The sequence below is a fragment of the Delphinus delphis genome, chromosome 15 (assembly GCF_949987515.2).
Source record: "Delphinus delphis chromosome 15, mDelDel1.2, whole genome shotgun sequence".
NCBI lineage: Eukaryota > Metazoa > Chordata > Mammalia > Artiodactyla > Delphinidae > Delphinus > Delphinus delphis.
The window spans coordinates 58,625,110-58,648,053 of record NC_082697.1 but is presented as its reverse complement, the minus strand read 5'-3'; the positions used below and the strand labels follow the sequence as shown (position 1 = coordinate 58,648,053).

At 44.2% G+C, this 22,944-nt stretch overlaps 1 protein-coding gene across 2 annotated transcripts in view; it reads left to right on the top strand.

Annotated features, from left to right (window-relative positions):
• The first annotated feature begins 1,463 nt into the window (after window positions 1-1,463).
• Window positions 1,464-22,944, top strand: part of ZC3H7A (zinc finger CCCH-type containing 7A) — a 34,852-nt gene continuing 13,371 nt past the window's right edge. For both annotated transcript variants that reach the window (XM_060031758.1, XM_060031759.1), the window contains exons 1-12: window positions 1,464-1,750; window positions 13,107-13,208; window positions 14,224-14,263; window positions 15,890-16,087; window positions 17,270-17,428; window positions 17,666-17,746; window positions 17,842-17,880; window positions 18,529-18,562; window positions 19,049-19,329; window positions 20,693-20,897; window positions 22,000-22,064; window positions 22,628-22,814. In XM_060031758.1, the coding sequence (XP_059887741.1) occupies window positions 13,141-13,208; window positions 14,224-14,263; window positions 15,890-16,087; window positions 17,270-17,428; window positions 17,666-17,746; window positions 17,842-17,880; window positions 18,529-18,562; window positions 19,049-19,329; window positions 20,693-20,897; window positions 22,000-22,064; window positions 22,628-22,814 (1,357 nt within the window). In that variant the 5' untranslated portion in view covers window positions 1,464-1,750; window positions 13,107-13,140. The remainder of the gene's footprint in view (window positions 1,751-13,106; window positions 13,209-14,223; window positions 14,264-15,889; window positions 16,088-17,269; window positions 17,429-17,665; window positions 17,747-17,841; window positions 17,881-18,528; window positions 18,563-19,048; window positions 19,330-20,692; window positions 20,898-21,999; window positions 22,065-22,627; window positions 22,815-22,944) is intronic.

The following is a 22,944-nucleotide window of genomic DNA, read 5'->3' as shown; positions in this document are numbered from 1 at the left end:
GAACTCCTTCCTCAGAGGGCCTCCCCTAAAGCCACTTCCTATCAGCTCTCCTTGAATGTTTCTGTCACAGTGCTTACCTGGTCTTATGGACTGAACTGTGTCCTCTCCAAATTCATATGTTGAAACCCGAAGCACTAAAGTGACTGTATCTGGAGATGGGGCCTTTGTGGAGGTAACTAAGGTTACATGGAGTCATACGAGTGCAGCCCCAATCCAAAATGACAGGTGTCCTTATAGGAAGAGAAATGCTTGTGCACAGAGGAAAGGCCATGTGAGGACACAGTGAGAAGGTGGCCACCTGCAGGCCAAGGAAAGAGTTCTTATCAGAAACCAACCCTGCCAACACAACACCCTGATCTTGGACTTCCAGCCTCCAGAACGGTGTGAAAATGAATTCTTCTTTAAGCCTCCAGGTCTGTGGTATTTTGTTATAGCGGCCTGAGCTAGTACATCTGGTTTGTAAACCTACGTCAGCCAGACGACTGTCAGAGCCACCAGCTAGTCTCCCAGCCTCGGCTTCATCTCTTGTCCCTCCTACCGCCCAGTCTCTGCACAGTAGTCAGAGAGAACTTCCTGAAATGTAGATCACATTGTGTCACTCCCAATTCAGACTCATTAGCACCACACAGAAGAAACTCCAAATTCCAAATTGTGGCCCCTCGGTCACTCAGACCTTTCTACCCTCAAAAACACCCACCAAAGAGGCCCCTCCTGTTCCCCAGGCACCAAGCTCCAGCCTCAGGGTCTTTGCACTTGACCTTCCCTCTTCCTGGAGCACATTCCCCGTCTCTGCACGGCTGTCATCTTCTCAGATCTCCACCCCGCCCTCACTCATCCCACCTTAAGTGGAGCCCTCCCATCATGGTCTCATTACCCTGATCTAGTCTCCTTGGTTTTCACTGCCCGAAACTGTTTTTTTTTTTTTGCATCCTTGTGGGTTCCCACTGCCACCCCCCATCCCCTTATGGGGCAGGGACTCTGCCTTGCCCGCTGTTGAGCCCCGAGCACAGCTGGTTGTTGAAAATACAGGTGTATGAGGTGGCATTTGGGGGGCGGCGGGTCTGAAGGACAGGGGGCCAGGCCCTCTAGGGTCCATCACAGAGCTGCCGCGGAGCTCCGTGCTCCCCTTCCTCATCTGCGGGAAAGGGGACAACAATGGTTGCCCAGAGGCTCCACAGAGTTACAACTAGGAAAGTAGGAAGTACCGGATAAGGATTTGCTAAATAAACAGTATCTCAGGGGAGGCCTCCCGACACCCGAAACTAGGTCAGTTCCATGTTAGACGCTGTTCTAACTCCCTGCTCTTCTGCCCCGGGGCCGCTGCCCAGAAAAAACACCCAAGGCGCCCATTAATTTGAATTGCATCTCCGCCCCAATCAGTTCTCAGGATGGGTGCGTCCCGGAACCGCTTGGCCCTTTATTGGCTCCACCCCGCGGCCCCAGCCCGGCGGGGACCGCGCGCCCGCTTCAAGGGCGGCCCCGGAGCCCAGAGCCGAGGGTCGCCGCCGCCCGGCCCGACGTGGCGCCGCCACCGCCCCCGGTGCCGACGCTCGCGGGCGTAGCCAATGGCGGCCTCTCCCGAGCGGCGGGCGCGGCCTCCGGCCGCCAGAGGGCGCCGCGCGGGGGCAGTGGAGCCACCGCCACCACCGGTCGCAAAGGGAAGCTGCAAGCAAGCGCCCAGGCCGCCGCCGCCGCCGTTGCCCGCTCACCGCGCGCCACTGCCTGCCCGTCGGCGCGGCCGTCTCCGCAGGTAGGTGGGCGCCACTGGGCCCCGCCGCCCGCCTGGCCCGCGCGCCGCCCTGATTCCCCGTCCAGCGCCCCCGCCCGGCGCGCGCCCGCCGCCGCCTCGTGCTCGCGCGCGGTCGGTAACGGACGCCGGGCGGGGGAGGGGCAGCGCGCTTGGCCCCCCGCGGCGAAGCGGCGGCCCTAGGGGCGGAGGGCTCGGCCACAAAGGGCGCGCGGCCCCGGCGGAGGGGCGGTCCGAGCGCGCGCCGCCGCCCGGGCCCGGCGGGCGAGTCGACGGAGGCGGGCGGGTCCCGGTCCCCTCCCTCCCTGGGGGCGGTGCGGGGCTCACCCTGGGGGCGCGTCTCCGCCAAGTGGGGTGCAGAGGGCTGCCGCTCCCTCCGTCCCAGCATGTGTTTCCGTTGGCAGAATACCTCCTCCCTGGTTAACTAAAAAAAAAAAAAAAAAAAGATTCTTTTTTCCTATTTTTTGTATCTGATTCGGTGATCTAGGACCCCTAATTCAGTACCTTGGGTTTGGGGGCGGGAAGGATGCTCGCGGGGCTCTTGGCTCGTTTATTTCGGGTTACTCCCCACCACCACCCCCCCTTTTTTTTTTTGCCCGGGGCGCACGTCTAGGACGCGCGGCGAATGGTTTCCTGTCTTATATTGTGGATACGGAGACGGCCGGGCTTTAGGTTTCTTTTCCCCACCCTTAAAGAATGAAGACCTGTCAGGTCTCATTAGGGTGAATTTCCTGTTGGGGACGGTCATTGCAGGGGTGTGGTCAGCTGGAAAGCTCCGGCTGGTCCCGAGAGGTTGTGTCTGCACCCTGATTGGGTGAATTTTTCTGGAGTCGGGTACTTTCCCCGTCCCCGCATATGTAGTTAGGTATTTAAGAACCAAGGGTCTGCCTAAAGGCGATGTGAGCTGCCCAGGAAGGTGGCCACTGATAGCAAGGGACTCTTGAGCTCTTGGAATGTGGCTAGACCCAATGGAGATGCGCTCCCAGTGAAAAAGACACACCTGATTTTAAACACAGTATGGAAAAAAAAGTAAAATACCTCATTCGTAATTTTTTTTCTACTTAAATCGTACAGGTTGATATGATAATGTTTTCAACATATTGGGTTAATGCAAATATATTATTAAAATTAATGTCACTGGTTTCAGTTTACTCTTTTTTTTAACATGGCTACTTGAAAATTTAAAATTAGATATATGACTCGCATTATATTTCTATTGGACAGTGTTCAGCCAGAGCATCGGAATGGGGGCAGGGGTAGCTGGGAGCCTATGGCATCTGCTTATTTTTAACTGCTTTTCTGATGGCATGTGGCCTCCTCTCTCTTAGCCTGTCAAGGAACCCCCTGCTTCTTCCTTCTCACCCTCAACTGAACTGTCGAGCTGATTGCTTAATGAGGATCTTGTTCTAATTTGCAGAATAATTTAAATTAGTGGACAGAACTTTCTTTGTTGAAAAAAATGTCTGTATACTGTGTATTGTAGTCTGGAAATAGTTGTGTAAGATTCGTCTCAGAATCAGATCATGAGCTATCAAAGCTGAATATTTTCAATATTTGAGTGTGTGATGCAAAGAGCATGTTAATTTTCAGGGCCTCTGCCACCTAAATGCCTTCCTCCAAGTTACTGTGGCTTTTTCTTGGGCGCTTGTCATACCCTGACCTACACTCTTTTCCCTTCCCAGCCCTCAGATGCTGTCAGTTTTTGCCAATAAATATGGTGGTTGTCAACCATATTGTCCCCTAATTCTTAATTTTGATTAACTATAAAACTTGCCAGTTTGGGAGGGTTAAATCAATGTTAAGTGGGAGAGAATCAATTCCTATAAATCCTCAACTTTAGGAATGGTGAGAGTGACTTTTGGAAAGTTGTGAGCATTCCAATAAAGGACAAGGTAGAAACAATATGTCTGTATTCTGTTGCCTTGGTTACTCTAGAAGGGCTTTCCAGAGAAAGTATGATGTGTGGAGACGACTTCCAGATAATATCTTGAGGTGGTTTTTTTTGGTTTGTTTTTAAATGAAAATACTTTTTCTCCGGAATCTTAGGGTTGGAAGTGAAATTTGTTTTCTCCAAAGTGTGATGTGTTTACAAATCAAGAGGAAAACTTTAGATAGTATTTTTAGGGGGAAGAAATAGTAAAACATTAATCCAGAAGTTTAAAAGTTTATGCTTGTGACAATACATCTGTTTTATTTTTATTTTAAATTTTATTTTTTTAATTTATTTTTGGCTGTATTGGGTCTTCGTTGCTGCACACGGGCTTCCTCTAGTTGCATGGAGCGGGGGCTACTCTTCCTTGCAGGGTGCGGGCTTCTCCTTGCAATGGCTTCTCTCGTTGCGGAGCACGGGGCTCTAGGCATGCGGTCTCAGTAGTTGTGGCTCGCGGGCTCTGGAGCGCAGGCTCAGTAGTTGTGGCGCACGAGCTTAGTTGCTCCGCGGCATGTGGGATCTTCCCGGACCAGGGCTTGAACCCATGTCCCCTGCATTGGCAGGTGGATTCTTAACGACTCTGCCACCAGGGAAGTCCCAATACGTTTGTTTTAATTCATACACACATGAAGCATATTAAGTGGAGGTGAAAATTTTCTTTGATATAAAGAAACAAGGCCACCTGTCCTTACCAGGTTTTGCCCCAACAAGAAATTTGCTTTTTAATTTTATTATGAGTTTAACGATGTGTTTTTAGTTAATCGATTACTATTAATTTCACATATCTTTCAAAGCTTTGGGAACCAGGTAATGGATGCAGTAAGAGAGAGGCAGAAATTTTTCTGTTTCACAAATAAGGAAGTGGAACCTTTGTATTTTATTAGAATACCTGAGTCTGGAGCAGGAGAGTAATCTGGCACTTCAGAATACCTCCTCTGCAGTCCTGGACGTGTCACTGGGCGCCCCTGGGCAAGCTGTTTGGAAGATTTCACATCTTTCTTGTTCATTCCTCCCATACAGGGTTCCTGTATGAGGTGAGATGTTCCCTGGGCCTTAGGAGGGCTGGGCCCTATAATGGGCACCTGGCACATGTTACTATATCTGACAGCAAGTTCAAAATGGATAGCTCGGGGGCAGGGGTGGGAGTGTGGCAAAAATATGAAATTTCCGTCTTGATGTCGTTTAGCACAGCCTTCCTCATGGGAGTTTTGTTTTCAGTGAAAGGGGAAAACTGTCTCATAAAGTATCCAGTAGGAGTTTGAGTGTTCCAAGAAAGTGATAGAACATCTGTAATAATGTTTCCCTCCCTGGGTTTGCGGTCACTGAGGGATGTAATATATCCATGCGCTTTTGTAAGTATTACCAGAGTGCACGAACACTGCTGCAAGCTGGGGTGACAGGAACTTTAACTACTTTGCGTGCGTGTTTGTTTATGCCATTACCATGACAGGCTTGAGTCTGGGGGTAGCATTGAATACAGACTGGAAATTATAATTTTTCACTTGAAACTTAGGAATACCTTTTTAGGCAAAAATACAGGCACTGTGCCGCATTCCCTGGGTCACCTTCTCTGGTTCTGTGTGAAGATATCTCGGAAGTAAGGCTGTTTAATATTTATTCCTTGCATCTACACACGTGATGTTGTGGGCGGAGCATATTTCCATTCAAAGCTCTGGCCCCGGAGTGCTATCCTAACTCTCTGTGTCCACACCGTGGACACCCTCTGCTTGTCTGAGTTGCTTTAAATCATGTCCCTTGCACACGTCATTGTGTGTGCCTGCGTGTGCAGAGGCGTGTGTTTGTCCTGTTCCTCTCGAGTGGCTTTGACGTGCCCACCTGTCTGTCGCAGCTGCATGTGTTTTTCAGAGCCCAGCCCAGGGCCAGCGTAGCTGTGCTCAACCTCCTGGCATGCGCGGTGCGGAATTGCTCTGTGGATAGGAATTCAGGCTCGGAGCCAGCGTGGCCGGCTCGGCCACTTCCAGGCTGTGTGATCCTGGACTGTGCGCCACTTCTCTGTGCTTCCGTTTCCTCTTAAGTACCTACCTCGCAGGGTTCTTAGGAGGATTAGATGATTTAATATGTGTAAAGAACTTCGAACAATACCCGGTGTCCACTAAGAGGCTTCAGTGTTAGCTATTATTTCCATGTCTACCGGATATTGTAGTCATTTTGTTTCCTTGGTGTTTTCTGATAAGGGGAGCTAGTTTATGAAGTTACCATGTAAGGCCAAAATTTCACAGTTTAGCATTTCATGGTTTAGTGATAGCTTTGTACTGGACTTCACTATAATGGGTTCCACCTAACAAGTATGGAATAAATATGTAAGGAATTATACTGGAGAACCAGGGGACCTTTGCTCCTGTAAAGCTTCAGAGTGAGTAAGGAACTTAAAATCAGCTGGTTCCAGAAAGGTGATAAATGTTCCAGCTTGCAAGAGTTTAGTTAATTGAATGAAATTCCTATCTGAGTTTCTGGCATATTTTATTTATTTATTTTTACTGTTCAAAGCTCCCACCCCCATCTCTTTTCCTTTTTGTTTAAGGAGAAGAAGGTGTGGCTGACTTGCTTTTCCCCTGTTGGCAATGAATGAAACCCTTCGCCGCACTCCTTGAGCTGCTTACGGTTTCAGGTTTTTCTCTGTCACTGTCTCTGGTTGATTCCCACCCTATTGATTTACTCCCTGCTTTGCTCCCTAAGGAGGTGGGGTCCACCTCAGCCGGCCCTGCTGGCCTCTGGTCACATCCTCTTGGCCCCGTCCTTTGGTTTGTCACGCTTGCCTTGAGTGAACAGCTGTACCAGGTACTTTATACGGAGCGTCGTCTTTACGCTTGGCCACTTCATTCATTCTTCATTCAAGTTTTCATTGACTTGGACCCAGAGAGTGTAAGGTGATCAGGACTAAGAAAGATAGGGGGCCCCTGGAAGGGAATGATGGGGTGAGAGTGGGGTGTGGCGACAGAGTTGGGGGGGAGGGACGGCCTTTAAAGCTGACACTGAAGCCAAGACTCTGGGGTGAAAGGCCCTTGCAGATCTGGGGAGAGTGTCGTGGCCAGAGGGAACAGCAGGCACGAGGTCCCAGAAGCACAGAGCCCTTGACTCATCCCAGGAACCCACAGGAAGAAGGCCAGTGCGACGGGCTGGGTGAGGGCGGCGTCACAGGCAGGAGTCTAGATTTGATTCTGGGTGCCCAGGGGACGCCAGCAGAGAATTTTAAGCAGGGCTGCAATAACCAATTTGTGCTTTTAAAGAGCATTCCTTTCAGTTTTGTGTGGGAACTGCATGGGGGAGGGGACAGTGGAGAGGATAGGGAGCTGAGAGCAGAGGTGGGAGAGGAGAGTATTTCGACATCCACCTGCGGCTCAGGCGGAGGTGGCAGAGGAGGCTTGAGAACTGACAGATTTGGGGTGTCCCGCATGTATTTTGACGGTATCACTGATGGAGCCTTTGTCGGTGGATTGACTGGATGTGGTGAGAGAATGGTTTCCGGTTTGAGCAATTGGCCAGAAGGTGGTTTTAGTGCTAAGAAGGTAAGTTTGGGCAAAAGGTTAGTCTTGGGAGGAGGGCATAGGATTAGGGGGCATTCTAGTTAAAAACGGTGAGTAAAGGTCACAAACTGACCCAGAATTTTGTATGCGCCTTATGCATATCAGTGTAGGATAGAAGGCCTTTTTGTAAATGGTGTTTGGGCAACTGGTAGCTATCTGGGAGGGAAATACATACACACACACACACACACACACACACACACACACACACATATCCAGTTTATGAAAAAAAATTTTTTAATGGAACAGTGAGAATAGTAGAAGAAAACGTGGAGAATTATTTTATGATCTCAGAGTGGTGCAGGCATTTCTGAGTATGTCAAAATCCAGAAGCCATAAAAATAAGTATTGATAAACTCAGCTACTTAAAAATAAAACTTTTGCTATCAAAAAGTACCAAAACTGGGACTTCCCTGGTGGCGCAGTGGTTAAGAATCCTCCTGCCAATGCAGGGGATACGGGTTCCATCCCTGATCGGGGAAGATCCCACATGCTGCGGAGCAGCTAAGCCCGTGCACCACAACTACTGAGCCTGCGCTCTAGAGCCCGTGAGCCACAACTGCTGAGCCCACGTGACACAACTACTGAAGCCCGCGCACCTAGAGCCCGTGCTCCGCAGCAAGAGAAGCCACCGCAGTGAGAAGCCCGCGCACCACAATGAAGAGTAGCCCCTGCTTGCTGCAACTAGAGAAAGCCTGTGTGCAGCAGCAAAGACCCAATGCAGCCAAAAATGTATATATATATTACCATAACCAATGTCAAAAGATTGACATCACATTGGAGAAAATAATAATAACATCACAAAGGACTGCTTTCCTCAACACATAAAGAACTTCCATAAGTAAGAAAAGCCCAACCTGGAAGAAAAATGGGTGAAGGAAATGAAACAGTTCATGGAAAAGGAAGTGCAAACAGCTCTTAAATCTGAGGAGGTGTTCGGCCTCACTAATGATAGACTAGAACAAGCAGGACCCCAACCACAGTTGTCACACTGTTTCTCGTCTCCCTGACAGTGATGGAAACATCTGATAATTTCTTGGTGAAGGGGTAAAATAGGAACCCTCGTGCACTGGTGGTGGGTAGGGTCATCTGGTAAAGCTTGGCAGTAGCTGGCAAAATAAAGAAATGTACATACCCTTCCTCCTACGGAAATTCTTTGAGGATATGCATGTATGAAATGTTCTGTGTACCTGGTGAACTTTTAAAGATTGGAAACAACCGGAATGTCTGTGACTAGGGGGCTGGTGATGTTATGGGGCAGCCATATCACGGAGCACATTGCACGGCTGTTAAAGGTAATGCAGCTTGATACGTGCTGATATGGACTGACCTTTAAGATACGAGGTACCAATCGAGAAAAGCAAGGTGCAGAACGCGTTAGGAGCCCCAGTTTGTATAAAAAATAACGTATGCACAGGATATTTTTAACTTTTTATTTTGAAATAATTATAGACTCACAGGAAATTGCAAAAGTCGTATATAGAATCCCATGAACCCTTCATCTGCTTCCCCCAGTGGTGCCATCTTACCTAACCGTAGTGCAATAGCAACGTCAGGAAAGTGACATTCACATAATACTGTTAACCAGACTACAGACCTGACTCAGTTTTACATTGACTCGTGTGTGTATGTGCGCGCGCGCGCCTGTGTGTGTGTGTGTGTGTGTGTGTGTATCTATGCAGTTTTATCCCATGTATAGATTCATGTAACTACCATTACAATCAAGATACAGCTTGGTTCACACAGTGTCTTTGTCAGGACACAAAAACAGATTGGTGACAATGGTATTGACTGATTGCCTTCACAGGGCAAATGGATGGTTGAATGACAGGGTTGGGAAGGCGACATTCCTTTTCACTGTCATAATATTTAAACTCCTGCTCTCCGAACAGTGTATGATGTCTGGACACCCAAGTAGAACTACCAGGTAGAGGGTATCTAGCAAGCTCTGCCAGGGGACAGATGTCGGGAGTTGTCGGACCCTAGATGAGTGTATTTAACATCTGGGCAGAGCAGGAGGTCCCTGAGGGGAGAGGGTGCCTGGGGGAGGGGGGTCTGATGACACCCCAGGGCCCTCACGTTTAGAGGTCAGCTGGAGATGAAGCCCCTGTTTTGAGGAGACAGTGGACACCTGTCATGTGCTGCTGAGTTTGAAGAAGGAAAGTGATTGTTGGATTAACTTTATCAAATACTTTCTCACTTGAAAACTGAGGCCAGATTTTGTTGACTGGATCTGAAAATAAGATGGTATATAAAGCCTTTATTGTTTTCTTTTAAAATGAGATGGGGGGTGGGGAGGCTTTATTTCACAGGTAAAACTAATGTATGGTGGAAAAAAATCAGAACAATGATTCCTGGGCTGGGGGTGGGGCAAGGATTGGCTAGAGAAGGGGCCTGGGGGAACTTTCTGGAGTGACAGTGATGGTGTGTCTCACCACCGGGGTCTGGGTTACATGAGTGTATAGTTTGTTAAAAGTTGCCTTAAATTGTGTGCATTTTACCTTAAAAAACTGTAAATAAATGTGGAACCCCAGGTAATGATATGTATGCTGAAGTGTTTAGTGGTAAATTATAATTGATGTCTGCTACTCAGTTTGCAGTTTACCAAAATTGGGTTGGTAGATGGACGGAAGTGTGGGCAGATGTAATAAATATAGCAAAATATTGATTGTAGGATATAGGTAGTATAGAGATATATGTTGTTCATTGTAAAAAAAATTTGTGTGTAAAATTCTTCATAATAAAATTTAGGGGGGAAATCTACAGAACATGAAATGCCCTGCCATATTATGTTTAGACATCACCTGATGTTATGTCCTCAAATCTTTAAACATTTAAAGGAGGCATGGTATTTCATGCTGCTAAGAATCTGTGTCTTATTTTCTCTTAATCACTTGCTTGAGTTGTCAGCTCTCTTCCACCTGCCCTTTGTCCTTAAGAGGGCAAGGTTCAAGGCTTTTCGAGCACTTTCTGGGGGAATAGCTCTAAGGCTCTTAACTTGGCGGATTATCGTTACCCCGGAGTTCCTTCTGAGCCAACAGATTTACTTTTTGAGTGAACCTCAAACTGATTCCCCACCCCACCAGACAGGGGTTGGGAGACATGTGTCCCTCACGGAAGGAGAGGGGATGCTTCTTGTCTTTGGCTTCACTTCTTTTCTCCCAGTCCCTCTGGCCTGACCGCCCTGGACCCCCAAGTGCAGCTCTGGGTGCCTTTGAGTTCTAAGGTTCTGACTCTGTTTTAAGTAAAATGGAAGAAAAAGGCTGGGTGACCCGGTAAGTCATCTTTCTAAGGAAGGGCTCAGAAGCTACGTAGAGTTCTTTTTTTTTTTTTTAATATTCTTTTTTTTTTTTAAACCCCACATTTGTTTATTTATATTTTTGGCTGCGTTGGGTCTTCGTTTCTGTGCGAGGGCTTTCTCTAGTTGTGGCAAGCAGGGACCACTCTTCATCGCGGTGCGCGGGCCTCTCACTATCGCATCCTCTCTTGTTGCGGAGCACAGGCTCCAGACGCACAGGCTCAGTAGTTGTGTCTCATGGGCCCAGTTGCTCCGCGGCATGTGGGATCTTCCCAGACCAGGGCTCAAACCTGTGTCCCCTGCATTAGCAGGCAAATTCTCAATCACTGCACCACCAGGGAGGGCCTGTAGACTTCTTTTAATACTTTATTTCTTTTCCCAGAGATCATTTGTTTACAAGGTTAAAAAAAAAAAAAAAGTTTTAAAGGTTTGCAGTGAAAAGACACTGTCCCACCCCTTTCCCTGAACCCCTGGGTTTCTCTCACTGCTGTAGCTTTCTGTGATCCCATCTGGAGCTATTTTGTGTATACACAAACAAATATGAACATATACCCATTCCCCCTTTTAAAATAACAGAACAGGGTCTTACTGTGGACACTTGCACTTTGCCTTTTTTTCCCTCCAGCACAGTTTATTCAACCATTTCCTTTTTGACAGGCATTGAGTTAATTTCCCATCTTTTTTCTCTTAGAAATAGTGCCTCTTTAAAGAACCTTGTAAATATTCATACGTATGAATTAAACAATTTTTTATTATGGAAATGGCCAGACATGTTCAAGTAGAAGAATGAACCCCACATACCCTCCCCTCATCCAGCTGGAGCAGTGTCCCATGTTTTTGCTACTCTTGTTTCATGCTCACCCATTTACCCCCCTTTAAGCTAGACTATCTTAAAAACAAATTCCAGAAACAATGCTGTTTTACTTCAGTATAATGGGCTTTTTAAACTTTTAATTCTGGATAATTTCAAACACAGTATTTTAAGGCAAATACCAGGTACACATGTAAACAGTAATACTTCAGTAAAGTAACCAACTTTTAGATACAAGATCAAAATATTTAGAACTGACAAATATTTAAAAGACAAAAAGCAAAAGCTACAAACTTCTAGTTATCAGATAAACAAGTGCTAGGGTTATAATGTACCATGTGATAAATATAATTAACACTGTTGATATATATGAAAGTTGTTGAGAGAGTAGATGAGTTCTCATCACAAGGGAAAAAATTTTTTTTTCTATTTCTTTAATTTTGTATTTATATGAGAAGATGGATGTTCACTAAACCTATTATGGTCATCATTTCATGATGTATGTAAGTCAAATCATTATGTTTTACACCTTAAGCTTATACAGTGCTGTATTTCAATGATAATCTCAATAAAACTGGAAGGAGAAAAAATAAAGGACAAAAAGTATTAGCACCAGTTATGAGCCTCCAGGGTATTCCAGCCTCCCTTCCCACTCTACACTTTGAAAAAAGGTAGACTTAAAAATAAAACTTGCTTACAAATGGTAAGCAATAATGAAACGAAAACATTTCAGCTCCGTACTTGAAACATGGGTGCCATTTCCCTGTCACGTGGGTCCAAGTACATGGTTTATGTGACACGATGTCCTCTCAGCATTAGCTCTCAGTAGTCCTCATCCAGGAGTGACTGTGTGGACCCCCCAGCCCCTCCCCACCCCCGCCAAGGGACATTTAACAATATCTGGAGACACTAGTTTGTCACAACTGAGGGGAGGAGGTGCTCTACCTCCTCCACTGGCATCCAGTGGGTAGAGGCCAGGATGCTGTCAGCATCCTGCAGGGCACAGGACAGCCCTCCGTACCAGAGAACTATTTGGCCTGAATGGCTGAGGTTGAGAAACCCTAGTTTAGGACATTGGGAGACAATGTTTTATCCGAGATCTCTTCTCTGTGGTTCTCCCGTTGCTTTCTGAGAACTGCTTAATGAACGTCGACTAGTCAGGTTAAATACTCACAGTGTGGACATTTGCCAGTGTTACATCGAAGGTAAACCCTTACCTTCCAGAAAATTCCAATTAAAGTAACTTCACTTAGATCCTTATTCTATCAGTTGTACGAAGAAGGATTGTTTCAAAAAACACAGATAATGTTTAGACTGTGCTCACAAGGAAGTCAAAACCCCTCAGAGGCAAGCGGACGTGAAACCATTTTGCTTCTGGAAAGCTTCCAGAAGCAAAACAAGGCCAGGACTGTTCTCGTGGCTGCTTCCGTGTGCGTAGAGACAGACTGGGAACAAAACCTGTCGTCGAAGGAAGGAAGGTGAAATGGGGAGAGAGAGATGACTTTAGCGTGGGGATTGTTCAGGAGGGGCCTACAGCGTCTGCGCGGCTGTTAAGTGGAGAGAGCAGAGTGTGGAAGCCCTCTGCTCGCGGCGCACGAGACGGTGGGGACCACAGACACAACTCAGGTGGTGTCCTCGGCGTCCAGGACCCTAGTCAAGGCGGTGGAGATGGACGTGTCCACAGCTAATCGTGCGACAAGACCTAGATTATGGGTGTTTTAACTGGGGTCCAGGAGCCCCGTGCCTTGTGTAATTTCTTGCCTGTTTCTTTCCAGATTTCTCCTTTAGAAAGTGGATGTGTGGGATAACATGTCCAGTGTGTCCGAGGAGAGAAGAAAAAGGCAGCAGAACATTAAGGAAGGACTACAGTTTATACAGTAAGGGCTCATTGCGTGCCTCATGTTCTCGTCACCTTTTGGTGTGGCTCTGCACGTAGCAGGGATTAGGAAACCTTTAGTTATGTTTCAGAAGTCCTGTTCTTTTGGGTTAGAAATTAGATATTTTTGTTCCAGCAGTATTTTCTGCTCTTGGACATTGATTTCTTTGTGTTCGGAACTGGATCTTGCTGTCGCTGATTTTTAGGGCTGAAATCCTTAAGTATCCTCTAAAATGTTAGACTGAGGAATTTGAACCTAATCTCATAAGAACAGTTCTGATGAGTGAAAATCAACATCTGTCAGCACACAGGGCTTTTGTGATCACACTCTTTCTGTTAAGAAGCTCGGTCTCTAACTGGCCTTCATGAAGCACGTCAGTGACAGGACCACAGCCCGGGTGGCCATGTCCAGGCAGAAAGGCCTCTTTGTCCCTCCTGGGAAGGGGACATTCTTCCCCTCTGTTCTATAGTAAATTGAATCAAATAGTACTAGTGGTTCTATGCTATTTTAAAACTTTTTTGGCATTTGAAGAATTAGGCTGTCTTTAATTAGGAGTAGATTTGCAGGGAAAATGTTATACTTAAGAAAATACAAAGGAATAGTTTTAGATTTTTTTTTCATGACTACGGTTATATGTGAATAATGGTCATAAAGGAGAAGTAGGTTTAAAATGTGCTTTGAACCAGTGGTGAGCTCATGAGAACCTCAGTTTTTTTGTTTGTTTGTTTGTTTATTTTGTGGTATGCGGGCCTCTCACTGTTGTGGCCTCTCCCGTTGCGGAGCACAGGCTCTGGACGCGCAGGCTCAGCGGCCACGGCTCACGGGCCCAGCCACTCCGCGGCATGTGGGATCTTCCCGGACCGGGGCACGAACCCGTGTCCCCTGCATCGGCAGGCGGACTCTCAACCACTGCGCCACCAGGGAAGCCCGAGAACCTCAGTTTTAAGATGACTCCTGGGTGAACAAATCCTGATAAGAACCTGATCATCAGAATTGATTTGTTTCTTCTTCTTAGGTCACCGCTGTCGTATCCAGGAACACAGGAACAGTATGCGGTAAGGACTCAGGGAAGGTCTGCTTGAGAACTCCACAAGTAGCCTGTGAACTGCCACATGTAGCCTGGGTTGGCAAACTCAGATGTGGCCCCCTGTCTGTTTCATAAATAAAGTTTTATTGGAACACAGCCACACCCATTTGTCAATGTGTTATCTGTGGCTGCTTTCACGACATGGTGGTTGAGACAGAGACCTTATGGCTCACAAAGCCTCAAATCCCTACTATCTGGGCCTTTACAGAAAAAGTTTGCTGACCCGTGTGTATATAAGACAACGTTGTTTTTTTCCGGCGTACTTGGACAGTTGTCCTATTTTTTCTTTTCTCTATTAGTGTAGTTTTGAATTAATTTCTTTTGAGCCCCTTGACAATTACATTTAGGCTTTCATTTCATCGAAAATGAGGGGGACAGAATATGCTGAGAGGGAGAGTGCAGAGTATCTTCTGTTCTTCCTTAGAAGAGAAGTTGTAACAGAAGTAAAGAGGTAACTGGATATTTAGGGGAAAGAGCTAGAGAGGAATCTAGTTAGTTAGAGAGAAAGCCCAGCTGACTGGGTCTTGGACCAAAGGCCCTCAGTTCTGCAGACTGTTAGTTCCCCTGTGGCTTTGCATCTCTGTGGGTTTTGGTGCTACTGAATGTCACTCCTTTCTCTCTGCCTCCCTCCCTCCCTCTCCGTTCATTTCAGTCTCTCCCTTCCTTCCTTCCTTTTCTCCAAACAGACGTAGAACTGTAAAGTATGAGGACTAGCAATCACATGGAGCAATCCTTTCACTTTACAAACGTGCAGTTGGGGTCCAGGGAGGTGAAACGGCCTGTCTCTCAAGTCACCTCAGCTGTTAAAGGTTGATCTGGACAGTTTTCTTTATTACTTTTATCAGCTTAGACGTGAATTCGTAAAATGAGACAAAGAAGAGCTGAATAGGACTTTGATAGGAAAGGACTTTTAAAATCTTAAAGCAATGATAGAAGTCCTGAAGGAGACGTAAGAACATCTGCCCCCACCAGAAGAGTGTGTATACTTACACAGTAAGAAAAAGGTTTGCCATCCCCTCCCCATAAATCAGTAAATGACCGGAACATTTACAAAAGAAGAAACACAAATGGTCCATAAAAATGTGGAGAAGTTCAACCTCGCTGGTAATCAGATACGCAAATAAAAAAGGATACCGTTTCTCACCTAGAAATGTGTAGATTTTATGTGTGCATGCTCACGCACGTGTGCACACGTGTTGGTGGAGGTGCTCTGAAGCAAGCCGCTATAAGTATTCATTGTTGTTGCCTTTTTGGAAGACAATTTAGAAATACTAGTCAGAAGCCTTAAAATCCTCGTTCCACTTGTAGGAATTTAACCCAGGCACAGAGTTGGCAATGTCAGCAAATATTGACAAGGTGCTTTTGCAGCACTTCTCTTAATAATGAGACATTGAATTTTTTCTTGGAAAAAGCAAGCAAGATGAAACACTAGCTGAAATAGCAATGACTTGGCCTGGATTTGATCATTTCTTACAACAGTGCTTCTTGCTCTGTCAAATTATTTCCTCTGAAGTTTTAGATACGAAAATTAAAATTTGCTTACACTCTGACTTGTTCCTTTAAGGGTTTCAAGTGGTAACTTTCTTTTTCTTAGGTATATTTACGTGCTCTTGTGAGAAATCTTTTTAACGAAGGAAATGATGTTTATCGGGAACGTGATTGGAACAACTCTATGAGCCAATATTCAGAAGCTTTGAGTATAGCTGATTATGCAAAGTCTGAAGAAATTTTAATCCCTAAAGAAATCATTGAAAAACTATATATAAATCGTATTGCTTGCTATTCTAATATGGTGAGTTGTGGGTTTTTTGTTGTTGTTTTTTTTTTTTGGCGGTACGCGGGCGTCTCACTGTTGTGGCCTCTCCCGTTGCGGAGCACAGGCTCCGGACGCACAGGCTCAGCAGCCATGGCTCACGGGCCCAGCCACTCCGTGGTATGTGGGATCTTCCTGGACCGGGGCATGAACCCGTGTCCCCTGCATCGACAGGTGGACTCTCAACCACTGTGCCACCAGGGAAGCCCGAGGTGTGATTTTTAAAGCAATGTTTCTAGAGAGAAAAAAGGTTTTCAATAACATAGTATACTGGTGAAAGTCAGTTTCCTAGTTTCAGTTTATAAGAAAGATGTATTAACTGCTTTTAGAGTGGCCTCAAGCTTTGAAAAACCAGCTTTGGCCAAATGCTTAGGGATTTAAAAATAATTTGTTTCTTAGATACTGGTCCTTGGAGATTCCCTTTTGAGTATGGCTTTTGGTGGGGGGGTGTCTGCTCATAAAAAAATCAGCCTAGGAAGATACAGGTGTTCACAGATGGGTACAGGGTACCCATCAGGTATCTCTGCTGACAGTTTGCTTCTTAGTCAAGATTCTCTTAGGAGCTTTTTTTTTTATAGCACAAAACAGTAGTTAGCCTTCAAAAGAATTAACACAAGCTCTTCACATGTCTGAACTTAGAAAGCAATATTTTGATGTGCTTATAATTTTCACTATAGACATTCAGTAAAATTTAACCATGAATTTAAGAAAAGTATCCATGTTGTCACCTAGTCCTTTGCTAACAAGCATTCATTGATGATTTGTTTTCTATAGTATATTCCTCCTCAACTAGCTGCTTGGGAGTTACATTTCCATTTAACATTTTAATGAGCTCCAAAAAGGGGGTAGCTACAACTGGGAGGAAAATAGGACAGGCGAGTGACACATGGGGGCCTCAGCCATACCTGGAAAGTTTTATTTCTCGAAGATCTGGGGTATTTTATGGCCAGATGTCTGGGTGGTGGTTACATGGGTAGCCACGATATTCCTTCTACTTTTGTGTATTTGAAATTTCATAATGAAAATAATTTTTCAAAAGACAAATAATACCACTAACTTTCAATTTAAAGGAAGAGTCTGAATTTGTTTCCATTTGCAAGGAGACATCATCACAAGACGTGAACTGTTTGATTGCTAACTTTATTTGGTCTTCCTCACCAGGGTTTCCATGATAAAGTATTAGAAGACTGTGATACAGTCCTCAGTTTAAATGCCAGTAACTGCAAAGCTCTCTATCGGAAATCTAAGGCTCTAAGTGATTTAGGAAGGTACAAAGAGGCTTATGACGCTGTGGCAAAGTGCTCCTTGGCAGTGCCTCAGGTATGGAATTCATGTTTTAGTTCATTCATTTACATCATAACCATTTTATTGATTCTGTGTAGAGAAATGGCCTTAACAAGTTACATCTTCCAGCCAGCCACCCACCTGCTGCAGTTGGGAATAATTGCCCATAAAACAAGTGTCTTGACAGAGTATAAGTTAGAACTGTTTTGCCTCTTCGTCCTTACAGTTAGTAAATATAGCCCTCCACTAATCATATATTCTCACTTTTTTCAGGATGAACATGTAATAAAACTAACTCAAGAACTAGCTCAGAAATTGGGATTTAAAATAAGAAAAGCATATGTTAGAACTGAGGTAAGGTGGAGTTCTCTCCATAAGGTATTTTTTTGTTTTGTTTTGTAGCTTGGAGTCAGTTCTGGTTTTAAATTAGCTTCTTAATTTTCTTTCAGCTCTCACTAAAAACAGTTCCTGGGGATGGGGCTACAAAGGTAAGGTTATTACTCTTGTAAGAATCGTAATAAAAAAAAAAAAGAAGAAAAGATAGAAGCATTAGTAGTTTTGTTTCTAATATTTTTGGTTTGTGTCTATTTTGAGACCTTTTTATTCCTCAAACGCAAAAGTGGCCAGAGCTTCCTGCCCTAGAAAAAGAAAACAAACAACTCAAGTAATATCTGTTACTCTCCATCAGCATTTCCTGAAGGCCAATGGAGCATTTTACAGGATTTTAATAGATGTTAGGTTTTATTAGAAAAAGTGGGTCAGGGCCACATACTAATTTTAGGAGTCATTGGGTTAAACATAATTAACAAGTTGTTTTTTAAAGGTAAGTGTTCTTAGAGCTGCGACTATGCCACTGTGAGTTGGGGAGAGAGTGGTGGCTAGACTAGTCCCTCTGGAACTAGAAGCCTCCTGACTATCCTTTGAGAAATACTGGGCCACAAGAAGCAAGTGCCAGTAGGCCAGCACCGTTTAACGCCATGTATTACAAAGGTTTACATGTTTTGTTTATTTCTGTCTTAATTGGAAGGAAGTCAAATGTGAGAACCTGCATTGCTCTCTTAGAGTGAGTTTTATAGCTTGCTTTATGGTTTAGAGTCCTGAAAATACTATGATCTATTATTTGGTTTAATTTCTAGGCTTTGAACTGTTCTGTGGAAGATATTGAGCCAGGTACGTTTTCACACACATCCTCTTAATCTGAAAAGTGCCAGCCTTAGACGTTATGTACATTATAGTGTTGTCAAATAAGATTGCTGTGTGGTTATTAGTATTAAAACAAGAGTAACTTCAGAAACCACCTCTGTGCCTCTGGATGTGCCAGTGAGTGAGTGACAGTACTGGATGTCAGTGAGCAGTCGTTCGATACCCGCTGTGGCTTCACCACCCTCTAGTAGCTCCATCCAAAAGGGGCCTAGGAGTTTTGAGAAAGAAGGAGAAGTTTTCACAAGTCAATATATCTATTCCTGTGCAAAACAAATTATTTTTAGGATTACTTGTACTCTTTTATTTGAATTGCTTTCACTGTTGTATCTATTTATTTTTATAATTGCTTTCATATTTTCACCTAGCTCTTCATTTTTTCTGTTGTTGTCTATTAACACTAGTATTACATAGATACACTGAAAATAAGTGAGTACATGTCCATCCACGTTACAGATTTATTAACTCCGAGGCAAGAAGCTGTTCCTGTTGTTTCTATACCTGCATCCAGTTTTTCTCACCAAGTTGGAAATGAGCTGGCCTCAGTTCCCATTATGCCCTTAACTTCTATTTTGCCACTGCAAGTGGAAGAGTCTCTGCCATCGACAGTGTTGGCAAATGGAGGAAAGATCCCCTACAGTATGCCGGAAGCATTTTTAGATGATGGAGATATGGTCCTTGGAGATGAAATAGATGACCTCCTTGATTCTGCACCTGAAACTAATGAAACTGTTATGGTAAATTTCAGTGTGACTCCTTTCTTCTGAAGGCAGGCTTTTTTTTTTTTTTTTAATCGTAGTATAACCTGCTAGATATTTTTAGTATTGACTATAGAGTAAGCTTTGGGTTTCTTGAAAATTACTTTTGTCATTTTCCAGTGGTAACTGGTTAATTTGGTCATTTCTTTAAATAAAAAAGGGAAGCATGCTAGGAATTTAGGAACGGTAGGAACGGTAAATTTAACTTTCTGACAAAGAATAGGCATTTGACATGTAAGGCAAAATGAATTCATGGATTAAGGACTTCTCATTCCTTAAGGATAATTCTCCTGTAACCATGTATCATAAAGCAAGTGTCAGCAGACTTTGGTCCACAGGCCTGATCTGGCCTGCTGCCTGTTTTGTATGGCCCACGGACTAAGAATGGCTTTTAGATTTTTACATGGTTGAAAGAAAAAAAAATAATAATAATATTTGAAGACACATGAAAATATTTCATGACACTGTAGTAACAGAGTTGACTAGTTGTAACAGAGACCGTGTAGTCCACAAAGCCTACAATATTAATATCCAGCCCTTTATAGAAAAGTTCACTGACTCCTGCCATGAAGTATATTAAAATAGTGGCAGCAGTAGGATGATGATGGGGGGGGAAACTCAGAGCTGGTTTCCAGGGTTGGTGAAACCAGCGATGTCCCTGTGGAGCTGACAGAGAGAAGATGTAAAAGGCAGACAGATGGGGGGTTGGTTCCTACCACTTTGATCTTGGGCAGGTTATTTCACCTTTCAGTCCCTCTGTTTTCTCATCTGTACCGTGGCAGCCCTAGTAGGATACATCTCAGAGGGTTAGGAGGATTAAATAGATGGTATATGATTTATCATAGTATAAGGCACATGGAAGCTCTCCAAAAATCCTCGCTGTGTGGGGGAGGGGCAAGGTAGTGTTCCATTTGTTCTTGTGAGGTTGTACATTCACATCTCCAGAAAGATGGTCCCCACTTTTCCAGGCTGCTCCAGCTCCCTTCTCTTCAGGACCCTTCCTTCCACTCCAGCCCCACACACATCCTCACAGTTCCTCTTTGATGAAGCCAGCTCTCACGTAGGGAATCCTAAGGAAGTTTTGAAAATGAACCATGAACGTCTTATTTGGATGACAGCAATATTAGACATCACATCTCCATCCTTTTTAAAAAGTAGGCTTGAGAAGAAATCAGCTCTGTAGCTTGGATTCTGCCACTGAGTCTTGATACTGATTTCAACTTTGTTATGTAACAAAATCACCCAGTGAAGTAAATCGTTTTTATACGCTGATATTAAAAGCAGTTTGGCCCGCTTGGAACTGAGTTTCATGGACTTTAATCCGGTCTTGTTTCCTCTCCAGCCATCAGCCTTAGTCAGAGGCCCCCTCCCAACAGCCAGCGTCGCTCCGAGCATCCCCTTCTCAGCGTCTCTTTTGGGCGCCTTGCCCATCGGTGCGAGGTACGCGCCTGCACCCTCCTTCTCGGAGCTGTATCCGCCTTTGACTTCATCCTTAGAAGATTTCTGTTCTTCTCTAAATTCATTTTCAATGAGCGAATCCAAACGAGGTAAGACTCGAGCCACTTATATAAACAGTTACAGTTCATTTTCTAAAAAAGACAGTTTGGTTTGACTGTTGTTTAACTGACTCCAGATAGTTGGTACTTGAATTATTTTTATTGTAGCTGAAAATACATTGTAGGTCTAAAATCTAAACCCTCCTGTTTTAAATTCACCTGGACTTAACTGTGCCATTGTGGAGATCAAGAATCAAAGCCCTGAGAGTAGGAATGTATGTGGCACTGGTTTTTTTTTTGTAGGATAGTTTGTTAAGCTGGGTGTCTATTGTTTTGGGGGGTGAAATGACTTTTAATGTGTTCTCTAAAAAAGGGATACCCCATCTAAAGGGTCTTAAAGACAGGTTATCCTTTTAAATTCTGAACTAGGCAAATACTTAGTTAAGACTAATTTAAAATCAGTGTTTAAAATGATAATAGGTCCATCTATTTTAGGCTTCATCCATTGAGCTCAGCAAAGTATGCCTGGTGCCTTAGTTTTGCAAGGGATTGCTGAGGTTTTGGCCTGACTCCTGTTTCTGTAATCCTAGGCTTAATATATACTTTAAACAATAACAATAAAAATCTTCATATTTGGGTGAGGCTTTGTTATGGTTAAAGGGATAAAAATCAAAATAATTGATTTAAAGATTGACAACTGAAGAAACTAAAATTTGTGGGAGACAGAAGGGCAGAGAGAAGGTAACTGAGTGGTAGACTAAGAAAAAGAAAGTAATTGAACTTTATTGATTTTCTTAATGTTATGATGAATTCCTGCTTCATTATTTTCAAAAGGAGAGGCTCCTTTCCCATTTTGAATACGAATTATTTTCTTAGTCTTTTTAACAGTCCCACTTGGTAGGCCCTGCCTTAGCTTATGTCTCTGAAAATCACTTTTTATCTAAATTTGTTTGTCTAAGGGTTATTTATGCCCTTGGTTTCTAGAGGAAAGGAAAGACTCCATAGCCCTCTTTGGTGTCAATCATGAGCAAGAAAGCTTCTTGGAATTGGGATGGGAAAATAACGTGGGAAGCCACAGTTAGCTACTAAGCCCTGATGTTCTTATTACATGATTAGAATGAAAAGGTCTGTTGAAGTTTTTTTATTATTTTAGATCTGTCCACCTCAACTTCTAGAGAGGGAACACCGCTTAACAACAGTAATTCTTCCCTTTTACTTGTAAGTGCCACTTCCTCTTTTGTAAATACGTCGCTTAAATTGCAAATAGGTCTTTTACTTAAGTAACTGAGTTATTTGAATGAACGTGACCAATCTCCCTGAAGTTTTGTGTGTGCTGTGGGAAAGAGTGCTAAAATAAGACTCTTCTGGAACATCCAGTAATAAATGCTTTGTGTTTAAGGCTGGATCTGTCATAGCAAATTAATCACAGTCGCAGGCAGTGTAAGAGGCTTTAGCACAGCTTGAACGACAAGGAAATACAAAATCAGGGCGTGAAAAACGTGTTGGCTGATGAAGCAGAACAACTACCCGTCACTTATAACAACTCATAGAGCATCCAAAAAAGTGGGGGAGGGGCCTAGAGACCCAAAAGAGGAAAATGTAGAAGGAAATGGTTTTTAAATAGAAACGCAGTAAGGACAGAATAGTCCCAACTTCAGTCTGTGCAGAATGTCTTATTTTTCAGATGCATCTGTTTCCTTCTTTAGTGATAGTGCAATATTTGTTGGCTGTTTTTTGTTTTTTTTGTTTTTTGTTTTTTGTTTTCTTAATTCTTCTTGCAGATGAATGGACCAGGCAGTTTGTTTGCTTCTGAGAGTTTCCTGGGAATGTCAAGTCACCCTAGGAATGACTTCGGAAACTTTTTTGGAAGTGCAGTAACTAAACCACCTTCTTCAGTGACCCCAAGACATCCCCTTGAAGGAACCCATGAACTGAGACAAGCTTGCCAGATCTGTTTCGTAAAATCAGGTCAGGACCAAACAAAGGAGCAGACAGGATTAAAGCAGTCAGTAACCTGAGAGTTCTTAGGAATTTGTAGATACCTGTGGAAACACCAGCCCTTGTGATTCTTCAATCTCTGAGTTCTTTCTAAAGAAGC